This window comes from Monomorium pharaonis, chromosome 2 (assembly GCF_013373865.1).
Source record: "Monomorium pharaonis isolate MP-MQ-018 chromosome 2, ASM1337386v2, whole genome shotgun sequence".
Taxonomy (NCBI): Eukaryota; Metazoa; Arthropoda; class Insecta; order Hymenoptera; family Formicidae; genus Monomorium; species Monomorium pharaonis.
In genome coordinates, this window is record NC_050468.1 from 14,178,740 (window position 1) to 14,203,574 (window position 24,835).

The 24,835-nt window shown below is 28.5% G+C and overlaps 4 protein-coding genes across 4 annotated transcripts in view; 2 read left to right on the forward strand and 2 right to left on the reverse strand.

The window, feature by feature from the left end:
• The first annotated feature begins 137 nt into the window (after nucleotides 1–137).
• On the forward strand, nucleotides 138–8,571 carry LOC105835837 (leucine--tRNA ligase, cytoplasmic). The gene is made up of 16 exons (XM_012679428.3): nucleotides 138–599; nucleotides 1,189–1,401; nucleotides 2,720–2,926; nucleotides 3,012–3,173; nucleotides 3,246–3,484; nucleotides 3,555–3,777; nucleotides 3,843–4,061; nucleotides 4,630–5,083; nucleotides 5,161–5,299; nucleotides 6,139–6,409; nucleotides 6,485–6,732; nucleotides 6,798–7,029; nucleotides 7,104–7,343; nucleotides 7,414–7,629; nucleotides 7,703–7,925; nucleotides 8,018–8,571. The coding sequence occupies exons 1-16, from the start codon at nucleotides 588–590 to the stop codon at nucleotides 8,233–8,235; spliced, it is 3,516 nt and encodes a 1,171-aa protein (XP_012534882.1). The 5' UTR covers nucleotides 138–587; the 3' UTR covers nucleotides 8,236–8,571.
• An 893-nt stretch (nucleotides 8,572–9,464) lies between these two features.
• LOC105835840 (homocysteine S-methyltransferase YbgG) lies at nucleotides 9,465–12,537 on the reverse strand. Its single transcript, XM_012679432.3, has 2 exons — nucleotides 12,312–12,537; nucleotides 9,465–11,402 (listed from the first exon to the last, which is right to left on the reverse strand). The coding sequence occupies exon 2, from the start codon at nucleotides 11,362–11,364 to the stop codon at nucleotides 10,396–10,398; it is 969 nt and encodes a 322-aa protein (XP_012534886.1). The 5' UTR covers nucleotides 11,365–11,402; nucleotides 12,312–12,537; the 3' UTR covers nucleotides 9,465–10,395.
• Nucleotides 12,538–15,136: 2,599 nt separating this feature from the next.
• On the reverse strand, nucleotides 15,137–16,432 carry LOC105835834 (proteasome maturation protein). Its single transcript, XM_012679419.3, has 5 exons — nucleotides 16,276–16,432; nucleotides 15,841–15,944; nucleotides 15,630–15,690; nucleotides 15,378–15,553; nucleotides 15,137–15,285 (listed from the first exon to the last, which is right to left on the reverse strand). The coding sequence occupies exons 1-5, from the start codon at nucleotides 16,276–16,278 to the stop codon at nucleotides 15,198–15,200; spliced, it is 432 nt and encodes a 143-aa protein (XP_012534873.1). The 5' UTR covers nucleotides 16,279–16,432; the 3' UTR covers nucleotides 15,137–15,197.
• Nucleotides 16,433–16,866: 434 nt separating this feature from the next.
• The window catches only part of LOC105835833, a 69,871-nt gene continuing 61,902 nt past the window's right edge, over nucleotides 16,867–24,835 (forward strand). The window contains exons 1-6 of the mRNA XM_036283458.1: nucleotides 16,867–17,063; nucleotides 17,766–17,939; nucleotides 18,042–18,297; nucleotides 19,400–19,504; nucleotides 19,584–19,768; nucleotides 21,130–21,354. Coding sequence (XP_036139351.1) covers nucleotides 16,983–17,063; nucleotides 17,766–17,939; nucleotides 18,042–18,297; nucleotides 19,400–19,504; nucleotides 19,584–19,768; nucleotides 21,130–21,354 — 1,026 coding nt within the window. The 5' untranslated portion in view covers nucleotides 16,867–16,982. The remainder of the gene's footprint in view (nucleotides 17,064–17,765; nucleotides 17,940–18,041; nucleotides 18,298–19,399; nucleotides 19,505–19,583; nucleotides 19,769–21,129; nucleotides 21,355–24,835) is intronic.

The window sequence follows — 24,835 nt, forward strand, 5'->3', positions numbered from 1 at the left end:
TTGTTTTATTTATTCCTATTTTATCAATAATACATTTCCCACTTGAACAAAATTTATTAAATTATATATTATTATAATTATGTGCGAAATACTGCACAAAAAATTATAATTTACAATTATGTAGTATATTTACAAAAATAAAAATGTTGACTTTATAAAATATTAATAATTTACACAATTTCAACAATATTTTAGAAAAAGTTTTGAGAGCACAATTAGGTAGTTCACTGAGCGGCTAGGTAGCAATTAAAAATTTGTTGGATCCAAAAATAACCAATTATTTTCCATTTTGTTTAATCATTCAATGAACGATTATGATTCTGAATTCTGAATGTATCCATTGAATACTGGCTTAAAGACCTAAGGTTTAGCTTAAAAGAACAAACCTACTATCGTGTGCATAATGTAAAAATGACGTATTCTTATATCACGTATGTGTGATTGAGCGTGTAAAAGTGTGAGTACTGCCATCGTTTCATTTCACGTTCTGCGTTCTCCACGTGTTCGGTGTGTGCTAGTGTGTGCGGTTTCACGTTGTGCAGTTCGTCAACATATGTAACATTTATATACTGCTGTCTGCAATAAATATGATTAAGATGGTAAGTAAAGATAATTATTGAATAATAAATTTTATATTTTTGTTATATGTAGAATATACATACATTTATGCATCTTAACCTGTCGGGTTCTACAATTGTAATTTTCAGTTGTTTAAAATATAATAAGTACAATTGAAAATTTTCCGACAAAATCAAACAAGTTCAAAAAGTTACATTTTCAAGAAACAAATTTCTCATTTTCAAATTATTTATTGCGTAAATATTAGAATTTGTCTCTAGACTTGTAACAGATATAAGAACAGTTGTTCTTTGATTCAGATATTTTGAGAATATTTAAAAGAAAGAAAAAATAAATAAAATCTCTAGATTTGTTTGGTTTTTATGAAAATGTTATATTTACTAATTCATTTATATTTCTCTTTTTTTTAATTCTTGCTGAAACTGTTTACAATATGACGCTACTAAAAGAATTGTGTTGTTTTTGGCTTTTCCATATTTATTATAATAATATATATTAGAATAACATGATTTTTATATAGAAAACTTTCTAATTATGTTCTTAACCTTTTAATATTTATTATAATATATATTATTTTATATTAATATCTAAAAGTATCTTATGTAATAGGCGACAGAAAGAAAAGGAACTTTCAAAGTTGAGTATATTCAAGAAATTGAGAAAAATGTACAAGCAAGATGGGAAATTGCTAAGATATACCAAACGGATGCACCTTACCAAGATAAAAGATCACCAGATGAAAAGTTTTTTGCAAATTTTCCATATCCTTACATGAATGGACTTCTTCATCTTGGACATACTTTCTCACTCACAAAGTGTGAGGTATATATTCACAGTTTTTTTACATCTTACATCCTTATTGTTATTTAATGGATTGTTGACAATCTTTTAGCATATCTTGTGATATCCGTTTTTTACAATTTATGCAGATATATGATCTATAGTTTAAATGTCAGTTCTGAATGGCCGTTAAAAGGATTTTATAGCAGATTATTTTCGCTATTTTGCCATTGCTTTCTGTGAGATAGCAATTTAATAAAAATCAGATGTTTTTTTGATCAAATTTAAATTCTTTGAGTCTTTCCACAGAGAACAAACATATACAACTCACTGATTGCTATCATGTTTTCATATAAGGGAACAAGTTTATATAGTATCAGATGAGGAATTTCTTGTACAAAAATAAATCGAAAGTACAGAATAAACTTACTTTTTTCATTGAAGATTTTATTTTTGAGAAAATTTTTGAAAAGTTGGAAAATTGTATTCAGTACACTTGTACTTAATGCAGATACAATTTGTGGAAAGATTATCATGTTTACATAATGTTCATATCACTTCACAAGTAGTAGTGAAAAAAATATGGCAAATATGTGTTGTTAAGAATGTATGTGTCACATCTCAAATATGTACATTATTAAAAATTAAAAAAATTTATTTTAGATTGTTTTGTGATTACATTTGAGTATCCATGTAAAATTTAAATTTTTATTGGTTTGAAAGTTACTTATTTTTTTATTTATTCTGGATTCTTACAAAAAGTTATATTTTGTAGTACTTATTTGCATATTGATGAGGAAATAACATCATGAATTAAGTATCATATATAATATATATATATACTATGATAATAAAACTTTATAAATATTTATGCAAAAGTTTACTTGAATCTTCTTGCCTAAAAATTATTTATCTAAAACTATAACAAAATATTATTTTTGCTGTATAGTTCACCATAGGTATAAGTTAAATTTTTCATTGTTTGTCTCTTTGCATATGGTTTCAAGATCAAAGTTCAGCTTATCATGACTAAAATTTTTTGTCATTGATTAGGAAAAAATGATAACAAACTTAAGAAATCTATAATTTTTTAATTTTGATAATTTTTAATTATAATATTGTACAGTAAAACATGTCTTTCAATTTTGTTTATTTTATTAAGAGAGAAATGTTATAAAGGAAGAGATATTGTTTCTGTTGTTACAAAGTTTATTATCGTACACACAGACATGAATAAAAAAAATTTTTAGAAAAATACATTACGTCTTCTCTCTATTCTGTATATTAGTCTCAATTGTCATCTTCTATATTATTCTCACTTGTCTGAAACAAATATTGAAATAAATATTTGTATTTTTAGTTTGCTATTCGATACAATCGCCTCTTAGGAAAGAAAGTACTCTTTCCCTTTGGCTTTCATTGCACGGGTATGCCCATTAAAGCCTGTGCTGATAAATTAAAGAGAGAAATGGAAACATATGGTTATCCACCTAAGTTTCCTGAAATTGAGATAATAGAAGAAAAAGTAGACGATATTATGATAAAGGATAAGAGTAAAGGAAAAAAGGTAAACAATTCTAATCATTCGAATTTTATCATAGTGTGTAACAGATATTTTTAAGAAGAGAAAAATTGATTGATGTTAACTTTAGAGTAAGGCAATTGCTAAAGCTGGTTCAGCAAAATATCAGTGGCAAATTATGCAGACTCTTGGCTTAAAAGATGAGGAAATCAAGAAGTTTGCTGATGCTGCATATTGGTTGGAATATTTTCCACCACTTGCTGTCCGAGATTTAAAATCTATCGGTCTTCATGTAAGATAAAAAAAAATAATTTGTTTTTGCATAATTTTCTGAGTTTTATATAACTGATTTTAAAATTTCTAGGTAGACTGGCGAAGAACATTTATTACAACAGATGCAAATCCGTTTTATGACTCGTTTATACGCTGGCAGTTCCATCATTTGAAATCTAGAAATAAAATTAAATATGGAAAGAGATACACTATTTATTCACCAAAAGATGGTCAACCTTGTATGGATCATGATAGATCCTCTGGTGAAGGAGTTGGACCACAGGAATATACATTGATCAAAATGAAAGTTCAATGCCCTCAGAAAATCAAGTAATATTTTTATATTATTTTATAATTCTTGCCTTTTAAATTCCTAAAATAACCACTATATTATTTGTAGGATTTTCGACAAGTCAGTTTACCTTGTAGCTGCAACTTTAAGACCGGAAACAATGTATGGTCAAACAAACTGTTGGGTTCACCCTGACATGAACTATATAGCGTATAATTTAGCATGTGGAGACGTATACATTTCTACGGAACGTGCAGCAAGGAATATGTCCTATCAAGGTTTCTTTAAAGAAGAGGGAAAGATAGATGTTATTCAAAAGCTGACGGGCAAAGTATTGTGTTTATTCAACAGATAATGATTATATTTTTTAAATTTTTATGTAAGAAACTTTTCTAGGACTTATTAGGACTGGAGTTGACTGCTCCTCTCACGTTTAATAAGGTGATTTATGTGTTACCTATGTTGACGATAAAAGAAGACAAGGGTACTGGCATCGTAACTTCCGTTCCTAGTGATTCTCCTGATGATTATGCTGCATTAGTGGATTTAAAAAAGAAACAGCCACTTAGGGAGAAGTACGGAATCACTGACGAGATGGTGTTACCATATAATCCAGTAGGTAGATTATTTCAGGAAATAAAATAAATACTTAGGAAATGCAATTTAAAAAAAAAAGAAATTAATCTACCATTTATCTTTAATATAAATTTTACCCTTGTTCAAAAATAAATACAATGCTCAAATAGTTATTAATAGAATATTGTACTATTATTTTAGCAGAAAATACTTTAATTGATTATACATATGATATTGAAAGAAGAAATTTATTCTTACACAATCTTCCAAAATTGTTTTTCAAAACTTTAATGTTTTTTCCTATATAATTGACTTATATATCGAGTTGTAAGAAATTTTGAAAGGTAAAGTAAAAAAAGCTTTCCTTTTCAATATGTCTTAAAAATTATTCTGCAAAATTTGTTAGAAGAATAGTGTAGCGTATTGTTAACGTTATTTGAGACAAGGATAAAAACTGTATTAAAGACAAATAGATTAATTTCTTATTAATAAAATAAGTGTATTTCTTAGGAATTCACATTATTTTGTCTATTCTCTGTCTATAATATGAATTACTTAACTATGAATTGACGAGAATTATGAAATTTATTATATTTTTGTGTACTAGATTCCAATAATTGAAGTTCCAGAACTTGGAAATTTATTAGCAGTAACATTATATGATCAATTAAAGATTCAATCCCAAAATGATAAAATTAAACTAATGGAAGCAAAGGAAATAGCTTATTTGAAAGGATTTTACGATGGCATACTATTAGTAGGTTCCCATAAAGGCAAAAAGACACAGGAAGTTAAGAAACTAATTCAGAAAGAGATGATTGATTGTGGTGAAGCAGTAATTTATTACGAACCAGAAAAAACTATTATTTCAAGATCAAATGATGAATGCGTAGTAGCCTTATGTAATCAATGGTATTTAGATTATGGAGAAGAAAACTGGAAGAAGGAAACGCTCGAGGCTTTAAAGAATCTGAATACCTTTCACGATGAAGTTAGAAAAAACTTCCTTGCTTGTTTTGATTGGTTACATGAGTATGCATGTTCAAGAACATACGGACTTGGTAAAATAAATTATCCTGTCATAAGAGATTTAGAAATAGAATTAATTTAATTTTTATTTTTATTTTAACTTTTTTAGGCACTAAATTACCATGGGACGAAAGTTGGTTGATAGAATCTCTATCTGATTCTACTATTTATATGGCTTATTACACAATAGCGCATTTTTTGCAAGGTGGAACCTTTAAAGGAGTTGAACCTAATATGTATGGAATAAGGTAAATGAGATTAAAGTTACAGAACAGTAGAGTAGTAATAGTAGTAGTAGTAGTAGTAGTAGTAGTAGTAGTAGTAGTAGTAGTAGTAGTAGTAGTAGTAGTAGTAGTAGTAGTAGTAGTAGCAATAGAAGCGAGTAGAACTCGACATCAGTCCTAAACCGTCATTTAGACACAGGGTTCCTTTATGACTCACTAGAATATCAGTCCCTCTAGTTTTATGATTGTTTAATCTTCTTTTTTCTTAGGTTTAAGAAAAAAGGAGATTAAGCCTTAGAGATATGTAAGTTAAGATCGATAATTCTTTAATTCAAATATGAATTAAATTTGAATCAAAATTTTACGAATTTACATTACATTTTATATTAATATTTATTTTAGTGTAAAGTATTTTCAAGAGTATTAGATATTTTTTGTAATGAGAAAGGTAATTGCAAAATTTGAAAAAAATTATGAAAAATGATTATCAAAATAATTATAGAAATGTTATTTATTATTAGAAATTGCAAAATTATGTTATTTAAGTAGGCAAAATATATTTTTGATTTGTACGTTTTTATATTTACATAGTTTTTGCACTGTAATCTTAAGGGACTTCTCTTTAACCGAAAAAAAACCCTCAAGGATTGTAGTTAAAATAGAGCATAATCCTGTATATTTAATTTTTGAAATAGGTAGTTTTTTCAGTCAGACCTTTTATAAAATATTCTTTTTTGGCTAAACAAAATAGCATAAAATTTTTTGTGGATTTATAAGATATATAACGCATTGTTATATAATTTTTAAAAATTAAATTTTAATTAAATGGAGTAGATAAGAAGACGTAATGTTTCTTTTTTTAGAGCCTGTGATATGACTTTGGAAGTATGGGACTATATTTTCTTCAAAGACGCTAAACTGCCTAAGACACATATAAAGAAAGCAACTTTAGATCGTATGAGGCACGAATTTCAGTATTGGTACCCTGTAGATTTGAGGGTTTCAGGAAAAGATCTGATACAAAATCACCTTACATATTTCCTTTACAATCATACAGCAATATGGCCAAATCAGCCTAAATTTTGGCCACAAGGGATAAGAGCAAATGGTCATCTGCTTCTAAATTCAGCAAAGGTAATTTTGCGTTAAAAAAATTATTTAAAAGCTTCGTTATATAAAATTGTTGCTTTAATTATTATTTTAATATAGATGTCTAAATCTGAAGGCAACTTCTTAACACTTGCCGAAGCTGTGCAAAAATACTCGGCCGATGGCACGCGCCTTTGTTTAGCTGATGCTGGTGATTCGATAGAGGATGCAAATTTCATTGAGAGTACAGCCGAAGCAGGAATTCTTAGATTGTATAATTTTATAGAGTGGGTCAAAGATGTACTGAATACAAATTATGATTTTAATGACAATAGATTGCAGAATTTTCATGATAAAGTTTTTGAAAGGTATTTCTATTTTTTATTTTTCGTTTATCACTATAGAACTGAAATGATACATTTATTTAATGCAGCGAACTAAATTTGAAAATACGAGAAACTGATAAAAATTATTCAAAAATGCTTTACAAGGAAGCACTGAGAACAGGATTTTACGAATTTCAAACAGCGAGAGATAAATATTTGCAATTAAGTTCAAAGGTTAATCCGAATCTAATTAAGAAATATATAGAGATTCAAATAATTCTTCTATCTCCAATTTGCCCACATGTCTGCGAATATATATGGGGAGACTTACTTAAAAAGGTATATTTTATCACTAAAGTAAAAATATACATTATTTTATTAAATTACTTTTATAATCGCTTAATTTGATTTAGGATGGCTTTATAGTAGATGCACCATGGCCAGTGGCAGGAGAAGTAAATGAAATTTTAATAAAATCATCTCAGTATCTAATGGATGCTGCTCATACATTTAGAATTCTTTTAAAAAATTACATGACATCCAAAAAGGGAAAAAACGATATAGAAAAACCTACACAAGGGATTATTTGGATAGCTAAAACTTATCCTCCTTGGCAAAGTGTTATCCTTACGATAATGAAGGAAATGTATTACGTAAGTCATAGCGATAATTTATTCATGCATTGAGGAGTTCTTATATACTCATGTTTTTACTACTCTTTAGAAAAATGGAAATAAATTACCGGATAATAAAACACTCGCCACCGTGTTCTCCAGTAAAGCTGAGTTGAAAAAATATATGAAAAGGGTAATGCCATTTGTGCAGCTCATTAAGGAAAAGATGGAAATTATTGGTGTTAGTGCACTAAATTTGAGCCTTGATTTTAACGAATTTGATGTACTCGAAAATAATAAGGAATATCTTCAAAAAACATTAGGCGTAAGTAATTCTACATAATTTTCGTCTTATGTATTAATTAACGTATATTTACTATATTTTTATTTATTATCAGCTTTATGATATTATTATTAAATATACGGACGAAGCTCCAGAAAAAACGAGAGAAGAATGTTGTCCAGGTGCTCCATACATTAACTTTTCTGCAAGTTCTGTTACAATGTTTATTACAAATCCACAAATGTGTAGCAATTTGTTTGAAGTATCTATGAAAATTTCGACTGTAACGGCTACAGATATTATATCTTACATTGTAAAACAAAACAATTATATAAAAGGTAAAGAAATATAATAAAATTTCTTTATGATGAATTTCCAATAAATTAAATTAATTGGCAATAAAAAATTTCTTAATATATATTTTGTTTAGATCCTGCTTCGATCGTGTTATATCGGTATAATGATCCGATCCTGGGACCCAGAATTAGACCAGTAGCAGGAAATATTTTAAAAGGAAAAACTGAGATTCCAGTAAATTCTGTGTTTAAGAAAAATATAGAAACAAAAAGCGTCGAAATCAGTGTTGCAGATAAAACATACCAAGTAGGCGAATATTTGATATACATCGATAAATCTCTAGAAAAGTAAACGATATATTTGATTTTAATAAAACGTTTTATTAAGTATGTAAGCAATTATTTATGAAATAATTTAAATAATTAATAAGATTGTAAAGAATGTTTTTTTTTTCAATTCTTAAATTAGTGGAGTGATGTGAAGGCTTCCATACTCCAAGTTCCATTCACCATTTTTCTTATATATTATTTAGCACCTCAGTGTATCCATACAACTTTTTTGAAATTTTTAATTTTCTTCTAAATATTCACGTGTTTACATTTTAAAGTTCTTAAATAGTTAGGAATAGATAAGTTTATTATACTGTAACTTTATGCAAAATAGTACCATTAAAATGCTTTATAAATATTTTATTGTGTATTTTTTTCAATGAATGTAGTTCGAAAAAATTCTCGATCTGACAAAGAAAACGCGTAATTTATGGCAAATTTTCTTGTATTTTTTAATGTAATCTTTTAATTTAATATATTTATTCTGCTATTCTAGATTTTTTTATACCGTCTGTATATGATTTTTCTAAATTTTCAAAATAAGCAGTATTTTTATTGATTATTTTGATACTTGAGCCAAATATCTTTCCAACAAGCCTTTTCTTCATGTTTAAAAGAAGATAAAAGTTTAATTTATCTTCAGATGCTTTTCAAACAACGATCCATAGAGTATCTGAAGATAAACTTAAGAAAACCTTGAATATAAGGTTTGACTATGACTATGGGCATAAATCTCGTGAATACGATGTAGAATCAATTCAAAGCGCAATTTATAAAACCTTTTAAAATAAAATGTTTTATCACTGCAATATCTATCTTTTTAAAAGTTGTTTACATGAGTGAAACAAGGAAATTGATAAACGCATTTATCAAATATATTTTGTCAGCAGTTTTTTGCATGATTAAACTTCTCAAAAATTATAGCAATTTGATATTTGATGCTATCTCTGTATTAGGTTAAGAACTTTTCGAACTACCCTCGTAAAGTTTTTGGAAACTTTTATTTGCAATCGACAATTTTACCTTCAAATAGTTGAATAAACATGAATAAAAAAATAAGATTTCCCACGTCAATAATTCTTACTGTACGTTTTTCTCTTAAATTAATATAAATTTTGGTAACATTTATTATCTAAAATATGCCTTTTTTTAGAATAAAATCAAGACATAAAATGAATCAAATAAAAAATGTTTTATTTTTAAGTAATTAGATTGTTTCAATTTATTGTAAAAAAAAAGATTAAGATTTTTATATAGGAATATGTAATGATATTTTTATTAAAAAATATTTCTTTTACAAAACCCAATTTCTTTTATACAAAACTATATGTTACCTACTTTATATGTTATCTACTTGTACATGTATAATTAATAATCGGAACATACTAGAAAATATTAACTTAATAGCGAAATATTATACACAAATATCAGTTTTCAAGTAAATTCATAACTGTGTTTTTTGCCTCGGTAAACATTTTTATAGTAATATCAGTAGTTAAACTACTTTGTATATAAAAGAATAAATATTAAAAAATACTTTTTTTTTAAAGTTATCAAGAGTATGCGTTCTCCGTAAGGAAAATAATAAAAATAATAGGGAAAAAATGTTATACTACTTTTAACAAATAAAATTATCCAAATAATAAAATTACTCAGATAAAAAATCAAGCATGTCTAAATAAAATCGCACAAATCTGTGGTTGTTCATAAGGATAGCAACTTGCCATACATTTCTTCAATAATTTCGAATATATCGATATTAAGTAACATGAAAGGCAACATTGTATACATACATATATTTTCAGAAGTTTAACGAGATAATAGTATTAAAGTTACTTCACGTTGTCAGCAATATAAGAGCATTGTGATCCTATAAATTATTGTAACAACGTAACGACAATCGCATAAATTTTAATTCAGATGTTTTGTTTCACCACAGCATTCGTTACCAGCAAGTAGTTATCCAAAGTTTTCATATCGTAAAGGCATCAATTGCCAACAAATGCGGAGTTGCTGAGTAATGTTTGACTGCAACTTTGACTGCAAACAATACGTTAGCAACAATACAGACATGTTGTTATCTGAGTAAAGATAAGTAGTCTGTCTTCAATGATTTTAACTAATGTATATATATGTAATATCCGTAATGTAAAAACCATTTGGAAATCACTGATAATGAAGCTTATAAGACAATGTTTGCTTGACATCGAATCACTTCTGATCTAATTGTCTGAATGTCTTCCGCAAAAATCTTGCAGCATCCGCCGATGTAACGAATCCCCAGGTCCAACCATTCTGATATAGGTAGATTCAGAGAATGATCATCTGGAACCGCGGTCCATTCGCCAGTTGCTGAATAGCTGCCGCCTCTATTGGGATACACCACCAGAGGAATGAAATCTTGCTCCGACGACATGTTCACATTGATACCCTTCAGCAAGGGAGTTACGTACTTCGGATCGATGCAGTTCACGCCGATTGCAATAATTTGCGATGGCAAGGTGTGATAACAGCGTGTAGCCACTTCCTGAAATACACTGCCGTCCGATATAAATTTATCATCTCGACATGAAAATGAGAGCCACGCACGAGCGTGCGGGTACTCCTTCAGTAACTCCAGAAGGGCTTCTGCTTCTTTGACACAGGGTATAGTTTCTAGAGCCAACAGATCAACACCGGCGTCCAGTAGTGTCTTAACGCGTGGTCTGTGCCAGTCGATCAGTTCTTGTTGGGACATATTTTTCCCATAGGAGCCAGTATATTCAGATGCGTTGTGCAAGTAAGCACCGTAAGGACCGCAGGACCCAGCGACCAGAGGTCTCTGGTCAGAGGAGATGCGCTCTTCTCGGGCATACTCCTCCACAGCTCTTTTGGCCAAGCTCACGGCCGTGTTGAGTAAATTCAGACTTTCGCGTTCACTTATATTCAAATATCTCATCATGCCAGGTACGGACGCTTGATAGGTGTTGGTTTCGATAATATCGGCACCAGAGCGCAAGAAGTCCAAGTGCGTAGCGTATATAGCGTTCACATCGGTTTTGAGGAATCGTGCTGTCCATAACGGATCACCATCGATCTTGGTACCTACATGACGTGACAACTGTCCAGAGAAGCCACCGTCCAGGACCTTCACGTAACTGTTCTTCATCATTATCGCTAACAGTAACTAGTTAGCGAGTCACGGTAGATCTGTTTCGATATCACGTGTCAAAGTCACTTGGATATTTTTTAATAGATATTAGGAGACATCGCTCCTAATAATCTTGATCTTGATGCATGTTATATAGGTGAGAATACCGATCAACTTTTCCTTATATAAATTAATCAATGATTTCGTAATTTTTGAGATGTTTAAAACTCATCTTCCTAATTTCATTATTTTTTAAATATAACACCTTGTGTATGATGGTGTGTGTGTATGTGTGTGTGTGTGTGTGTGTGTGTGTGTGTGTGTGTGTGTGTGTGTGTTTACAAGGATATTTTAATTAGAAGACAGTACTTAGAATGGTAATATTTAGTTGTATCATATATCTTTTTTTCAGGTATTAGTCATGTTTTATTTGTATTGTTAATATTTGTTTCATATTAATATTAAAATATTAGTTTATAAAGAAATATTAATCAGTATTTTCAACTGTATAATATATACATGTTAAGATGCCATGAAACATGGTAAATTTATCAAAATTCAGTAAAAAATGCTTGTGAGCCAAAACACAAATTGTGATGCGCAAGTTTGTATTAAAATGATTAATTATGATAAAATATGAAATAAATCACATTTCAAAAGTTGATGTCATACAATAAAATTATAATAAAAAACTCATAAGTTTTATTGCATGACATTAACTTTTAAAATCTATATTTGTTTCATTTTTTATTGTAATAATTATTTTAATTATTAAGTTGCACAATGTTTTGGCTCATATAGACATTCTTTTCTAAATTTGATGTATTTACAAAGCCACGACTTTATATACATATCTATTTAAACATAGTAAATTTAATTTTTACATTATTTAAAAAGTATATCAGCAAACATCAGAGTAATATAACTTTAATTGAAATTTGTTACTCAATAATGAATATCATATATACCTTACAAAATAGCAAGTGATAGAAGTCTGCAGAAACAAATCTAAACACATGCTTCTCTACGTGTTTGCGTACGCTGCATGACCGGGCTAATTTTCGTGCCCATAGCAGGCAGCGGAAGCAGATAACATAAGTAGAAAGAGTAGAATAAACGAGAGTTTTGATTTCTTGCTTGGCAGTATTGGCAGCATGTATTGTTTGTATGTGTTGTACCAGAGAGGAACCTGAGATTCCTGAGAGCGGTCATCGCGTCGTTTTAAAGTGTTTTCAACCATCAGCGCCTCTATGTGCACATTGGAATATGTAGTCAAATATCTATGAATCCCGGTAATTTGCATGACTTTTTGAGTCTCTTCTACGCTATGTCCACGTTTATTAAAATTTGGTTCTGTTTCATGCTATACCCGTAAATTTTACAATTATATGCATTCATATTTTAAATCTGTTTTATGCAACTGTGCATAATCGTGTTCTATAAATGTGCAATATCACATTATACATACATGATATAAATTCAAATAATTGATTTGATAAAAATTCACTCACCGATTGCTGTCGCTGCTCCTGCTGCTGATGTTGCTGCTACTGCTACATTCCTTTTCCGGAATACCGCGAGTCGCTCCATGAATGCCGGTTTCTGCTGACATCCTGCTATTCTCGAACCGCACATTAATAACGATCGCCCGATACTTTATTCGGCACTCCCAATATTACGGATAATATATCACACACGAATAAAACGTAAACCGCGCGCGAGAATTTCACTAGGCGCGACCGTTACATTTGAAAAAATAGGTGAAAAGGACGGCTCGTCTGATTGGCGGCGAAAATCAACATGGCACGAAAGTGGACAATGAATTCTGAACGCGAGACACGCACGGAGTCGACAGAGCGTCCGACCGGCGCTGGAGTGGCGTACGTGACTGCTGGCAGGCAGACTCGGCGTCACTCGGCGTTGCTAGGCGGTTGACTCGCCGTGCCTGCGCCGAGTAGCGCCGAGTCACGTACGTCGCTGCCGCCGCCATGTTGCTCCGCGCTCTAGCGCCGGTCGGACGCATCGGATGTTCTGTTGACTCCGTGCGTGTTCGCGTATTTATTTGTGCGCAGGTACGGTGTTGAGTGGTTTTGAGAATGCTGTCGCGCTAACAGACGAGCCGTCCTTTTCACGTATTTTTTCAAATGTAACGGTCGCGCCAAGTAAAATTCTCGCGCGCGGTTTACGTTTTACTCGTGTGTGATATATTATCGGTAATATCGGGAGTGCTGAATAAAGTATCGGGCAATCGTTATTAATGTGCGGTTCGAGAATAGCAGGATCGATATGATATCAGCAGAAAGCGGCATCCATGGAGCAACTCGGTATTCCAGAAAAGGAATGTAGCAGTAGCAGCAGCAGCATCGAGCAGGAGCAGCGACAGCAATCGGTGAGTGAATTTTTATCAAATTAATTAATTGAATTTATATCATGTATATGTGGTAATGCATATTTATAGAACACGATTATGCACATTTGCATAAAACAGATTTAAAATATGAATGCATATAATTGTAAAATTTACGGATATAGCATGAAACAGAACCAAATAAACGTGGACGTATCATAGAAGAGACCCAAAAACTCAAGCACATTACCTACGGGATTCATAGATATTTAACTACATAGTTCAATGTGCACATAGAGACGCTGATGGATGAAAACACCTAAAACGACGCGATGACCGCTCTCAGGTTCCTCTCTGGGCCATGTTCCGATATTACTGTCAGTACTAAAAATCTATACCCAGTGAGAAATAGTACATCGAATCGACATCGAAATCATCATTTTGATGTCGATTCGACGTCGAATTGATGTCGAATTCATTATCGTTTCTCGCTGGGTAGTTTCCGTTACCTATACTATAGATTTTTCTGGCAGTAATATCGGAATGCAGCTCTGGTTGTACATAAGAATAGGTTAAGATTAGTCACTATATATAAATATAATTTATTTTTAATAATAAATCTAAATATAGAAGTCATTAAAAATCATAAAATATCTATAGAGATTATCCAACATGTTGACAATATTTTGGCAATTAACGATGGGCTCATGTGACTCCATTTTATGTAATCCTATTTGTAATAAATTAAACTTGGTGAATATTTAAATTATTATTTAATTATATTTGTTATATTCTTAGTTATTTTTTAAATTTTAATCATTGTAAAAGATGTAATTTTGATAATCTTTATAATTAGAATTTTAAAGTTTGAGCTTTAAACTTTATATTTTATCATAAGTTAGATTAAATTATTAGATATTAATCAAGTTAATATCAAAGCAAAATTAACAACTAATAATAACGTACAATAATCAGTACAACTTTTTATTTGATAATGTAACTGTACATACAACAAATTTATACTTGTATGTACATTTAGTCACCCGTGTATTTATTGATGAATAAGAATTATAATCGAAATTATGTAATACAATGATCGACAGAAAAATAAAAGCATTTTATTTTTCTTTTATTATCTAGAATCACATTTTAAATTTTCTTTCATCCATTGTCAAACACTTTGAAGTATATGTGGCTATTTGCACAATGCACACAATTAATTTAAAAATCTATTGGATGCAAATTATTTTCAAAAAGATTTTTTGTCATTTATATATTTATCAAATTGATTTTTAATGATAAATATATGGATATTTTTATCAAATACATGTAATGTTAAATTAAATGTTTACATTCGCATTTAAATTTGTTATTAAAACATCAATAAAAAGAAACATTATAATATACTTAATTTTCAAAAATGCTAAAGAATTAATTTATTAATGATTATGATTAAGTTTATAAATCTTTATTTTTTCATTAAGACAAAAGTTTTGCAAGATAAACTTTATAATATTCCAAGATGATTTTCTACGACGGCATGTGGTTGTCCCATCTGTTCTCTGAATTCAGACGTATTGAAGATATCTTCAAATCTGTAAAAACAATATAAACAATATAAACAAATAAAAATTGTGGACATATATTTTTATTTATTTATCAGTGCAGAACTAATTGTTATAAATACCGTATATCTTGATCTTGCGCAAGCAAAACATCTCGCATAACATTAGATGACGGCAGAAATGGAAGTCTTCCGATCTTCTCGGTAGCTTTTAATTCCATTGCTATGCGCAATGGTGCATGTAATCCTTGTGTGTTCCTAAGTAAAGTCATATTCATGCGCTCCTGATTCTTTTTGTACTGAAACATACATGTAATTTATAGTTTGCTGTTTAAAAATAGTGTTCCTCTTAATAGAATACACAATAAGTTTTACATTTCTTTCTGAAGCTTCCAAGGGATGTGCATAACCAATGCTCTGTCTGGTTGCTGACAAGCTAAACAAATAAAGTAACACTTTTAAAATTAAATTTCAAAAATTTGTAATTAATAAACATAGTTAATTTTGGCTTAAATTAATTATTCTGATGGCAAATTAGCTAATTCTCATAACTTAAATGCTTCTGAATTTAATTAAATTTTCATACCCTGATACCATAGGATTAGATAGGCCATAGTTGGTAGTTCCATTTTTAATGTCGAATTGCTCGGGTATAACAGGCTTGGGTATGATTGATGGCAAACCGAAACTCTAAAATTGTAATAAATGCAATAGAGATAAAACTTTGTGTCAAGTCCATTTTTTCCCATTATTTTACACGACAGTAGACAAGAATTGGCTTAAAAACTGTATGCAATGAAATATTTTTACAAAACAGAACACAAATTTATTACTTTTTATTACTTTGTGAGTAAATGACAATCTACGATACAAGAAAATCCATAGTAGAATAGCAATTAAAATCAACTGTCATTGTCAACATAACCTGTCTCATACATAATGATCGTACGAAATAGTCTTAAAATTGATAAATAAAATGAGTACAATATATTCTCCAAAAAAATATCGTTAAAATTATTACCATTTTATGATTTTGAAGTCACGGTAAAAATCACACCAAGAAAACAATTTAAAAATGACAATGCGTCAGAAATCCTCAAATTGCAAGAACGTATAAGAACACTATAAAGTGTAAACTGCGCCACTGTGGAACACTAGCAAAAGGTTAAGGTTCTCGACCGTTTCGACGGCGTTCATAAACTCACAAACTCTCGACGAAGTCGCGCCGATTATTGTGAGCCAATGGCTGCGTTCAGCAGAAAAAGCAGCTTTGCAACTGTTGTAAAATTCTTCAACACGACTGGTTTATACGTTTAGATCTAACAGGAATTAAGAGCAAGAACCAATCGTGTTGAAGAATTTTACAACAGTTACAAAGCTGCTTTTTCTGCTAAACGCAGCCAATAATAATGCGGGTCTCCACTTTTTTAATTTAAAATACTGAAATTTAAGTTCAAATTATTGAAATTTAATTCAAGTTGATTGAAGTAACTTTAATTTTACTATTAATAAATTTTGAAATGTATCAAGTTATATTAATGGCTACGTTGGCGCCATAACTGTGCAGTTTCTTCGATACAATATCAGTGATCGATCAAACAATTCACTTACTTAGCATTTAAGTGTTAGTGTCTGACAGTTATTAATACCTTGCATACTTACAAAAATAAGGAATTTAGTATTAAAAATTTACGGATAAAATTGTAAATTTCATATTATTCTATCGCAATGTCTTTGTACAAGGCAAGAAGAAGTTCTTTGCGTCAATCGCTCGCATATAAATTATTACCAAGGAAGACTCTGATTAGGGTAAGAAGTATAAATAGTCATTAATAATAAACTAAATATTTGATTGATGAAAATATTAAATATGAAGATAAAGATTAAATTGCCTATATTTTAATTAATAGTCATTAAAATATTAATATTTTTAAATATAAAATATTTACATTTTTTATTTTTTAAGCAAAATTTGTATATTATAATTTTTATTAATGTAAAAAAGATATCGCGATTATAATTAAGTTTTGATATTTATTAATTTTTTATACATAGTAGACACTACAGACGCGCGCTATTTAACTTTTTACTTTTTGGAAATAAACTACAATGATAATTATATAGATAACCTGCATCTATACAAATTTGACAGCTGTCAAAGTTCAATCGTAATGACAGTTACTCCTAGTCTACAATGAAGATTTAAACTATATAGCCATATGAAACTGACCAACCACAGCCGATTTTTATAAGAATACTTAATTGCGATTTATCAATTTCTTACGTAAAGCTTAAATCTTTATTGTAGAGAAGGCAGCGAGAGAACCAATCAGCATCGCGGAAAAGAGGCCTTTCATTACATGCCTTTTTAAAGATAGGATAAATTAATTGTTATACTAATTTAGTAAAGAAATATATATTCTTGTTTAAAAGATTTTGAATCTTCTAATTACATATTATAAATTAATTAGAAATACAGAGAAAAGGAGGATTATAATTATTTTTATTTAGCCCGATAGATTAAAAGGTCGTTATTTGTTTCGATCGGCCGTACGGCGCGTTTTGCAATATATGGAATGGATGGTAGAAGAACCAGTAATCGAGGAAATTAGCGACGATGTAACGATTAATATTAGACTGGCTCAAAAGAAGCATAAAATCGAAAAAAAGTTGCTCACATTAAAGGTATTTGACGCAGCATGTGCATGTGCGTAGAAAACCTGATTCACAAAAATAGAGAAATATAGTTTTGTTATGTATAAAAAAACAATGTATCGCTGCTTTAAGGATCGATCAATATTATTAATAAAACCGTCTGAAAGATCTTCGGCGGATAAAGCATATATATACGATCTTATCACAAAGTTTCACGCATTCACGAAGCAACCGCAAGATCTGAAAGAAAATCTGGCAGCTGTGTGCATTTATCAATATTTACCGGCTGATCGGGTGATCGTTCGTCAGGGTCGTAGAGCAGAAAATCTTTATTTTATTATGAATGGCGAAGTCAATGTATCGCAAGTAACAATTGATGAATTAACAGGTGAGACAAAATAATACAAATTTTTACAGAATTTTGGATACAAAATATTTTGCTTTTTGACAAATTAAAAACTTTCTATGTTGGATATTACATATAGTGTTATTTATAAAGTTATCTAGATAATTATTTAGATAAAGAAATAATTTTAACTTATCTTTATATGTATATAAATTATTACAATGTATATTTACATATAATTTATTTTATTTTTATCTTGATAATTTTAAGTTAGTAACATCTATGCATAAAGAACATTCATGATGTTTCATATACGAAACAGAGGTATATTAGCATTTATTGTTTAGTTCATAATGTCTGATAATCGTGTCGATTTTTTCTTATTGTCGATTTGATATCACATTATTAATATTTTTTCTTTTTGACAAATTAAGAAAAACATCCTGAACAGATTAAAACAAGAACTAATTTTGTGAATTTTTTGTAAAAAAACAACAAAATTATTTATTTTTTATGTAATAATTATACTTTTTTATTTAATATTTAAATTAAAAAAAATAATGTAAAGCGCTTCTCCTTCTATTTAAATTTTTGTAAATTATGTTTCTAAAACCAGCATTTACAGTAACCACTTTTTTCCATAGAACATATTAGGAAGTAAAATGACATAAGCTTTATGAAGTTGAAACATATAAGACTTAGAACAAAATAACAAGTGGTCAACATAACTTTTTATTGTAAACTTTGTTTTGCAATAAAGTTGTTGCAATAAAGAATTAATTGTAAACAAATTACATAAAACATCAATTTTAAAAAATTTTGTAAATTGCAGATTGCTTCGGTCAACCGTTTTCTAAATGTAATGGTCACGTATTTTGAAAATATAATTTAAATAGTGACGTTTTTTTATAATAAAATTTAATTGTCAATTATAGAAAAGTACAATCTTTAGAATAAACATGACGTCTTTATTTTATCTTATTTTCCACAAAAAATTCGCAAAAATTAGACTTCGTCTAGACGTATGTCTCCTTAATTTTTTGAGATAATTTTTATGTATCTGAAAAAAAAATTATTTTTACCAAAAATTATTTAACTTGAATTATTTAGCTTAATTGTGAAGAATTATTTAATATTTTCTTAGGTGATGAGAAAATTGTAAATGTAGGGATTATGCACTCAGGAGACATGTTTGGTGAAATTGCATTATTGCACACGATACCGAGAACGTCAACGATAATCACTAAAAGTTAGTAGAACTTATAAAAAATAATATACTAATATCTTTAATCAAAATTTATACTACATTTTTCATGAATATCACTTAGCATCGACTGATTTGCTCTTAATTACTCGGGACGATTTCGATAACATTTTGCGCGATAGTTTGACGAAGAAATGGGACGTTCTTCGCGATGCGTTGGTTCATTTTAATTATTTTAAATGGTGGGACGAAAAAACAGTACGAGAGTGTTGCATTTTAAGTAAACTGAAGGACTTTAAGCCTAATGAGGTAAATGACTTGGTAGCGCTTAATCGTTTTAATGATAAGACTTCGATTAACTGGTATACAGCAAAAACTTATTCTGAACTAGATAAAGTGTTTCTTATAGATTTTTGAAATGTCGCGAATGATATAATAGATATTCGTGCAACTAATGCAGTGAGTCGGCTAATTGTCCGTAAGTGCGGGATATGGACGTACACCGTAGGCAAGGCACGAGCAAGCAATTAGCCGACTCACTGCATTAGTTGCACAAATATCTATTATGATATCGTTTACGACATTTCAAAAATCTATCCGTACATGTTGCACACAATATTTTCCGTTACCTGTGTCGAAATATTGGTTCTTGAGTGTTAAGTGATAAGTAAAAAAAGGACCACTTTCGGTGCGTACAGTAGCGAAAATTAAATTTTACCAACATATCAGGTTTCTGAAATAATTAACATTTTATGTATAAAAATAACTTTTTGTAATATTTAAAATGTTTTTGTAAAAAAGATTAACGTTATCTCGAAGTTGTGTAATCAGATGGTATGAATATATCGTACATCTTCTACAAAATACATTTTTTTTATTTTAATCATTTATTTTTTCATATTATAAAAGATTTAAATACAAAATTTTGTCAAAATAGCAAATTTTTCGTCTACAAGTCTATAACGATAAGGACATATATACTTTTAATTTATAGTTGGTAGTTATTAATACATATATAGTGTAATTTATTGTGACAGATTTTACTAAATGTAAATATTATAGACGTATAAAATAATTTGTAACCTTTTTTTATAAATTTGTTATTTATTAAAAATAACCACTTTTTACATATTTTTTTATTTATAAGGCATGTGTTGAATTGTTTCTCGGAAAAGATAGCGATTTTGACTTGATAAAGTCGATAATGCTTTTTTCTCATTTTTTTGAATGTTTTAAAATGTTTATTGACTAAATGATGTTGAAAAAAATAAGTTATAATTTGGAGGAGAGAATAAGTTTGAAAATAAACTGTGTGACATCTAATAAATGTCTTTTATTTGTTAGTTCTCCTTGAGATAAGAAATGAACAATAATATATTCATAATTTTTTATCACAATTTTGAGATAATACTAAAGTTTTTTGCAAAAAATTTTAATTATCGTTAAAATTTTATTTTTTATGTACTAAACCTTAATTATTTCTAAAATTTAACGTAAAATCTGGTATCGTTTTCAGCATCTAAAAAGCATCTATAAGAAACACTTTATTTGGTTTAAAATAATTATAAAAAAAACATTATTTTGTAAAGTAGTATTATTCGATATTTTCAAAGATTTCTTAAGAAATAACTAACAATAAAATATATAAAAAATATTAATTAATTTAAAAGGTTTTATTAGGCGATGGAAGAGGTCTGGTGAATTACGTACATTTTATTCTAAGTGGTAAATGTCGCCTTATTGAGCATATGCTCATTCGAGAGCGTCCTTCCTACCATGGAATGCAGTACGAATTATATGATTCTGAAACTTTGGGTCCACAACCAAGAAGAAAATCGAAAAAAATTATAGAACCTGACGAGCTTGAATCGAATCAATTTAACAAATCCATTCTAGTACGATTCGAGAAAAAATTCTTATTTTTCTATATATTCTCTTATTGTTTCTTTAGTTTTAATAAAAATTTTACTTTTTTTTTGCGCTTGTGCTTCTTCCACCATTGCATTTATGTAAACATATTGCATATTTAATTTTTAATATTAAGAAAATATTTTAAATTATTATTAAATTTTAAAATATACTGCATTATTGTAATTTTTGTAATACGGTGAACATAATTTACACTTGTCGCACAAAAATGCACAAAACATTATGTTTATCATAATTGCAACTTATTTGTGAATTGCTGCAATGATTGCATATAAAACAACTCTTTTATAGTAGTCGTTATTGCAAAGATATTTTATACTGATTCCCGTGTGGAAATTCTACCTAAGTTGTAATCAGGGCCAAGTTAGGTTTCTTTACTTTTATTAAGGCCCAAGTTAGGATGCCTACCTTAGTCTAATATCGATTTGTCCCGCTTTTTAATTTAGGGCCTACATTGGTTTTCAAACTTGGGCCAATACAAAAATTTAGCTTGAGCCAAACTAAAATTGTTTAGTATTATAAGAAAATAAAAATTTCATTTTTTTAAAATTATTTTTATCAACAGTACATACTGAATTTAGGACAAATTTTTATTAATTATTTTATTTTATTTTATTCTATTCTATTCTATTCTATTTAAATTTAAATTAAATTAAATTAAATTAAATTAAAGGAAAGAAATGGTTATGGTATGTGAAATGGAAAGTGTGGAAATTTGAGGTGTATGAGGGGAGGAAAGCTTTAAAGGAAAGTTTAAATGAAATTTTATGTTAATTTATGTGGAATGTTATTTTAAGGTGAAGTTGAATGGGGAAGTTGGAATTTAATTTAATTAATGGTTAAGGTTCATGGAATGGTAATGAATTTAATTTTAAGTTTATTTTAAGTTGGTAGTGTTAATTGTATTTAATTGTCAGTTTAATTTAATTTTATTGTAATTTGAATTAATGTTAATTTAATTTTAATTTTATTTAAGTGTAATGAAAGGGAGGGGAATGGGAATTTGAATTGTAATTTAAGGGTGTAAGGGAGGTAAGGTGAAGGGGAATGTTGAAGTGAATGGGAATTGAAGTGAAGGGGAATTTTAAGGTGAATTTTAATTTTAATTGTAATTTTCTTTTAATTTAATTTGAAATTTTAATTTAAGGGGAAGTGTAAGGGGAAGTGAAGGGGTAAGTGTAATGTTTTAATTGTAAGTTTGAAGTTGTGAGGAGGAATGGAAGGTGTAAGTGGAAGGGGAAGCTGAATTTTAATTGTAAGTTAATTGTAATGTGAAGTTGAATGGGAAGTGGGGAATTTAATTTAATTGTATTTTAATGGGAAGTGTAATTTAATGTAATGTTTAATTTATTGTAATGTTGAATGTGAAGTGGAAGTGGTAATTAAGTTTAATGTTAAGGGTAAGTGGAATGGGAAGGAAGTGGAAGGTGTAAGGGGGAATGTGCATTTTAAGTGAATGTTAAGAAGGTGGACTTTAAGTGTGGAATTGTAATGTGTAATTTAAGGGTAGGTGATTGGATGGTGATTTAGGGTATGGGGATTTGTAGTGGATGTATGTTAGTGGAGGTGATTGTCTTTTTAGTCTAGGTGATGCTGTGAGTTATTTTAGTGATTTATTTTATTTTATTATTTGATTGTATTTAGTGTATTGGTTTTAGTTTAGGGTTATGGTTATTTATGTTAGGGAGTTTATTGTAGTGGATGTAGGGGATGTAGTGGATGTGATTGATTGGATTTAGTGGATTTTATGTTATTTATGTTTATTTTATTTATTTATTTATTTTATTTTATTTTATTTATTTTATTTTATTTTATTGATTTATTTTATTTATTTATTTTATTTATTTTATTTTATTTATTTATTTTTTTTTATTTATTTATTTTATTTATTTTTATTTATTTATTTTATTTTATTTATTTTATTTATTTTATTTTATTTTATTTTATTTTATTTATTTATTATTTTATTTATTTTTTTTTTTATTTTCTTTTCTTTTATTTTTTTATTTCTTTTCTTTTTTTATTTTTTTCTTTTTTTTTTTTAGTTTATTTAATTTTATCTTTATTTCTAAAATTATTTCTAAATATTTATAAAATTAAAAACTTGCGCAACTGCTATTTTGAACCAGGGACCCCTTAGGATTACAAACTTGTACTCTATCTACTGAGCCAATTGACTTATGATATTGGTAACTTTGTATTTCTATATATACTTATTAGTAACATTAAAATTAAAATTAGACTTTCTAGAAAAAATTGCAAGAGGCACTTTTATTGGCAGATTCCGTATTCTGGAAAAATCATACAAAATATTAAACAAAAATTCAACTCGGAAAAAGTTTGTATAAACAATAATTAGTTAATTAAAAATTAAATAATTAAAATAACAAATCGCTTTGTGTCAAAAGTTATGAATGTTTTGGGCTAAAATTTTCAAGACTTCTAGAGAATAGTATCCGCTACTATTTAAGCCCTATTACAAGAATTTGCCATTAGTTATTAATTATTTATTAACAATTTAAAAAAAGGTAAATTTTAGCAGTTTTTAATTTTTTTCTCCTTAAAAAATAAACCAATTGGAACGTTCGACGGCTCATTTAATAGATATTTTTAATACCTATAAGCTTACATTTTTTGTTTTTTTGCTAACAGTAATAAATTTTTTTTATTGCCAAAAAACGAAAATTTTCACTTTCTTTCATTGTTTACACAATAATTCCCAACTTTTTCCGAGTTGAATTTTTGTTTAATATGTTTGTATGATTAAGAATCTGCAATAAAAGTGCCTCTTACAATTTTTTCTCGAAACAGTGGTTTCTGAGTCTAATTTCCCTGTACTATATATGTTATAAACTGACGCAATTATATTATTTATAAAAGCAGTTAAATTTTGCAAAATATATTAAAAATAAATAGCATTAATTTCTTTATCTATTAATTTCATTGTTAAATTTATCTTTTTCCATAACCTTAATAATTTGATGGAAATTGCAATCTATTTAGCACTAATACTTTGAAGCGTTCAAATGGTTAATTAGATGGTTAATTATATTTAATTGGGCTTATATATGTAAAATAAATTGGGCCAAAATTACAGGATATATTATTGCCCAATTTATTATATTTAATAAATAAATAAAAACAACAATTTTAAAATATATCAATTATTTATTATATTTTATGCATTATGTATTATACATATAATCGTATCGTTTAATCAATCGAAATAGATATCAGTATTTGTAATACAGAAATGGTATTTTTTAAAAATCTTACAAAAATATATATTACGAATCTGATATCGATTATTTGCAATTAATATTCTATTTCAAACTTTTGTTTTTCTTTACGATCTATTTAAAAGCCAAACATAGAAGACAACAAACTCAATAAAATAATAGATTTTATAAATAATGTATTAGCTAATTACTTCAGTCTATCAGACAT

Bases quoted from the DNA above. Each gene is read 5' to 3' on its own strand.
- LOC105835834 (XM_012679419.3), bottom strand. The intron at 15,691-15,840 runs GTATGAAAATTT...TTATTTGTTTAG, and splicing joins TCTAATCCTATGGTATCAGG to CTTGTCAGCAACCAGACAGA. The intron at 15,554-15,629 runs GTAAAACTTATT...TGTATGTTTCAG, and splicing joins TGGAAGCTTCAGAAAGAAAT to TACAAAAAGAATCAGGAGCG.
- LOC105835840 (XM_012679432.3), bottom strand. From the start codon at position 11,364: ATGATGAAGAACAGTTACGTGAAGGTCCTGGACGGTGGCTTCTCTGGA.
- LOC105835837 (XM_012679428.3), top strand. The intron at 6,410-6,484 runs GTAATTTTGCGT...ATTTTAATATAG, and splicing joins TGCTTCTAAATTCAGCAAAG to ATGTCTAAATCTGAAGGCAA. The intron at 6,733-6,797 runs GTATTTCTATTT...TATTTAATGCAG, and splicing joins CATGATAAAGTTTTTGAAAG to CGAACTAAATTTGAAAATAC.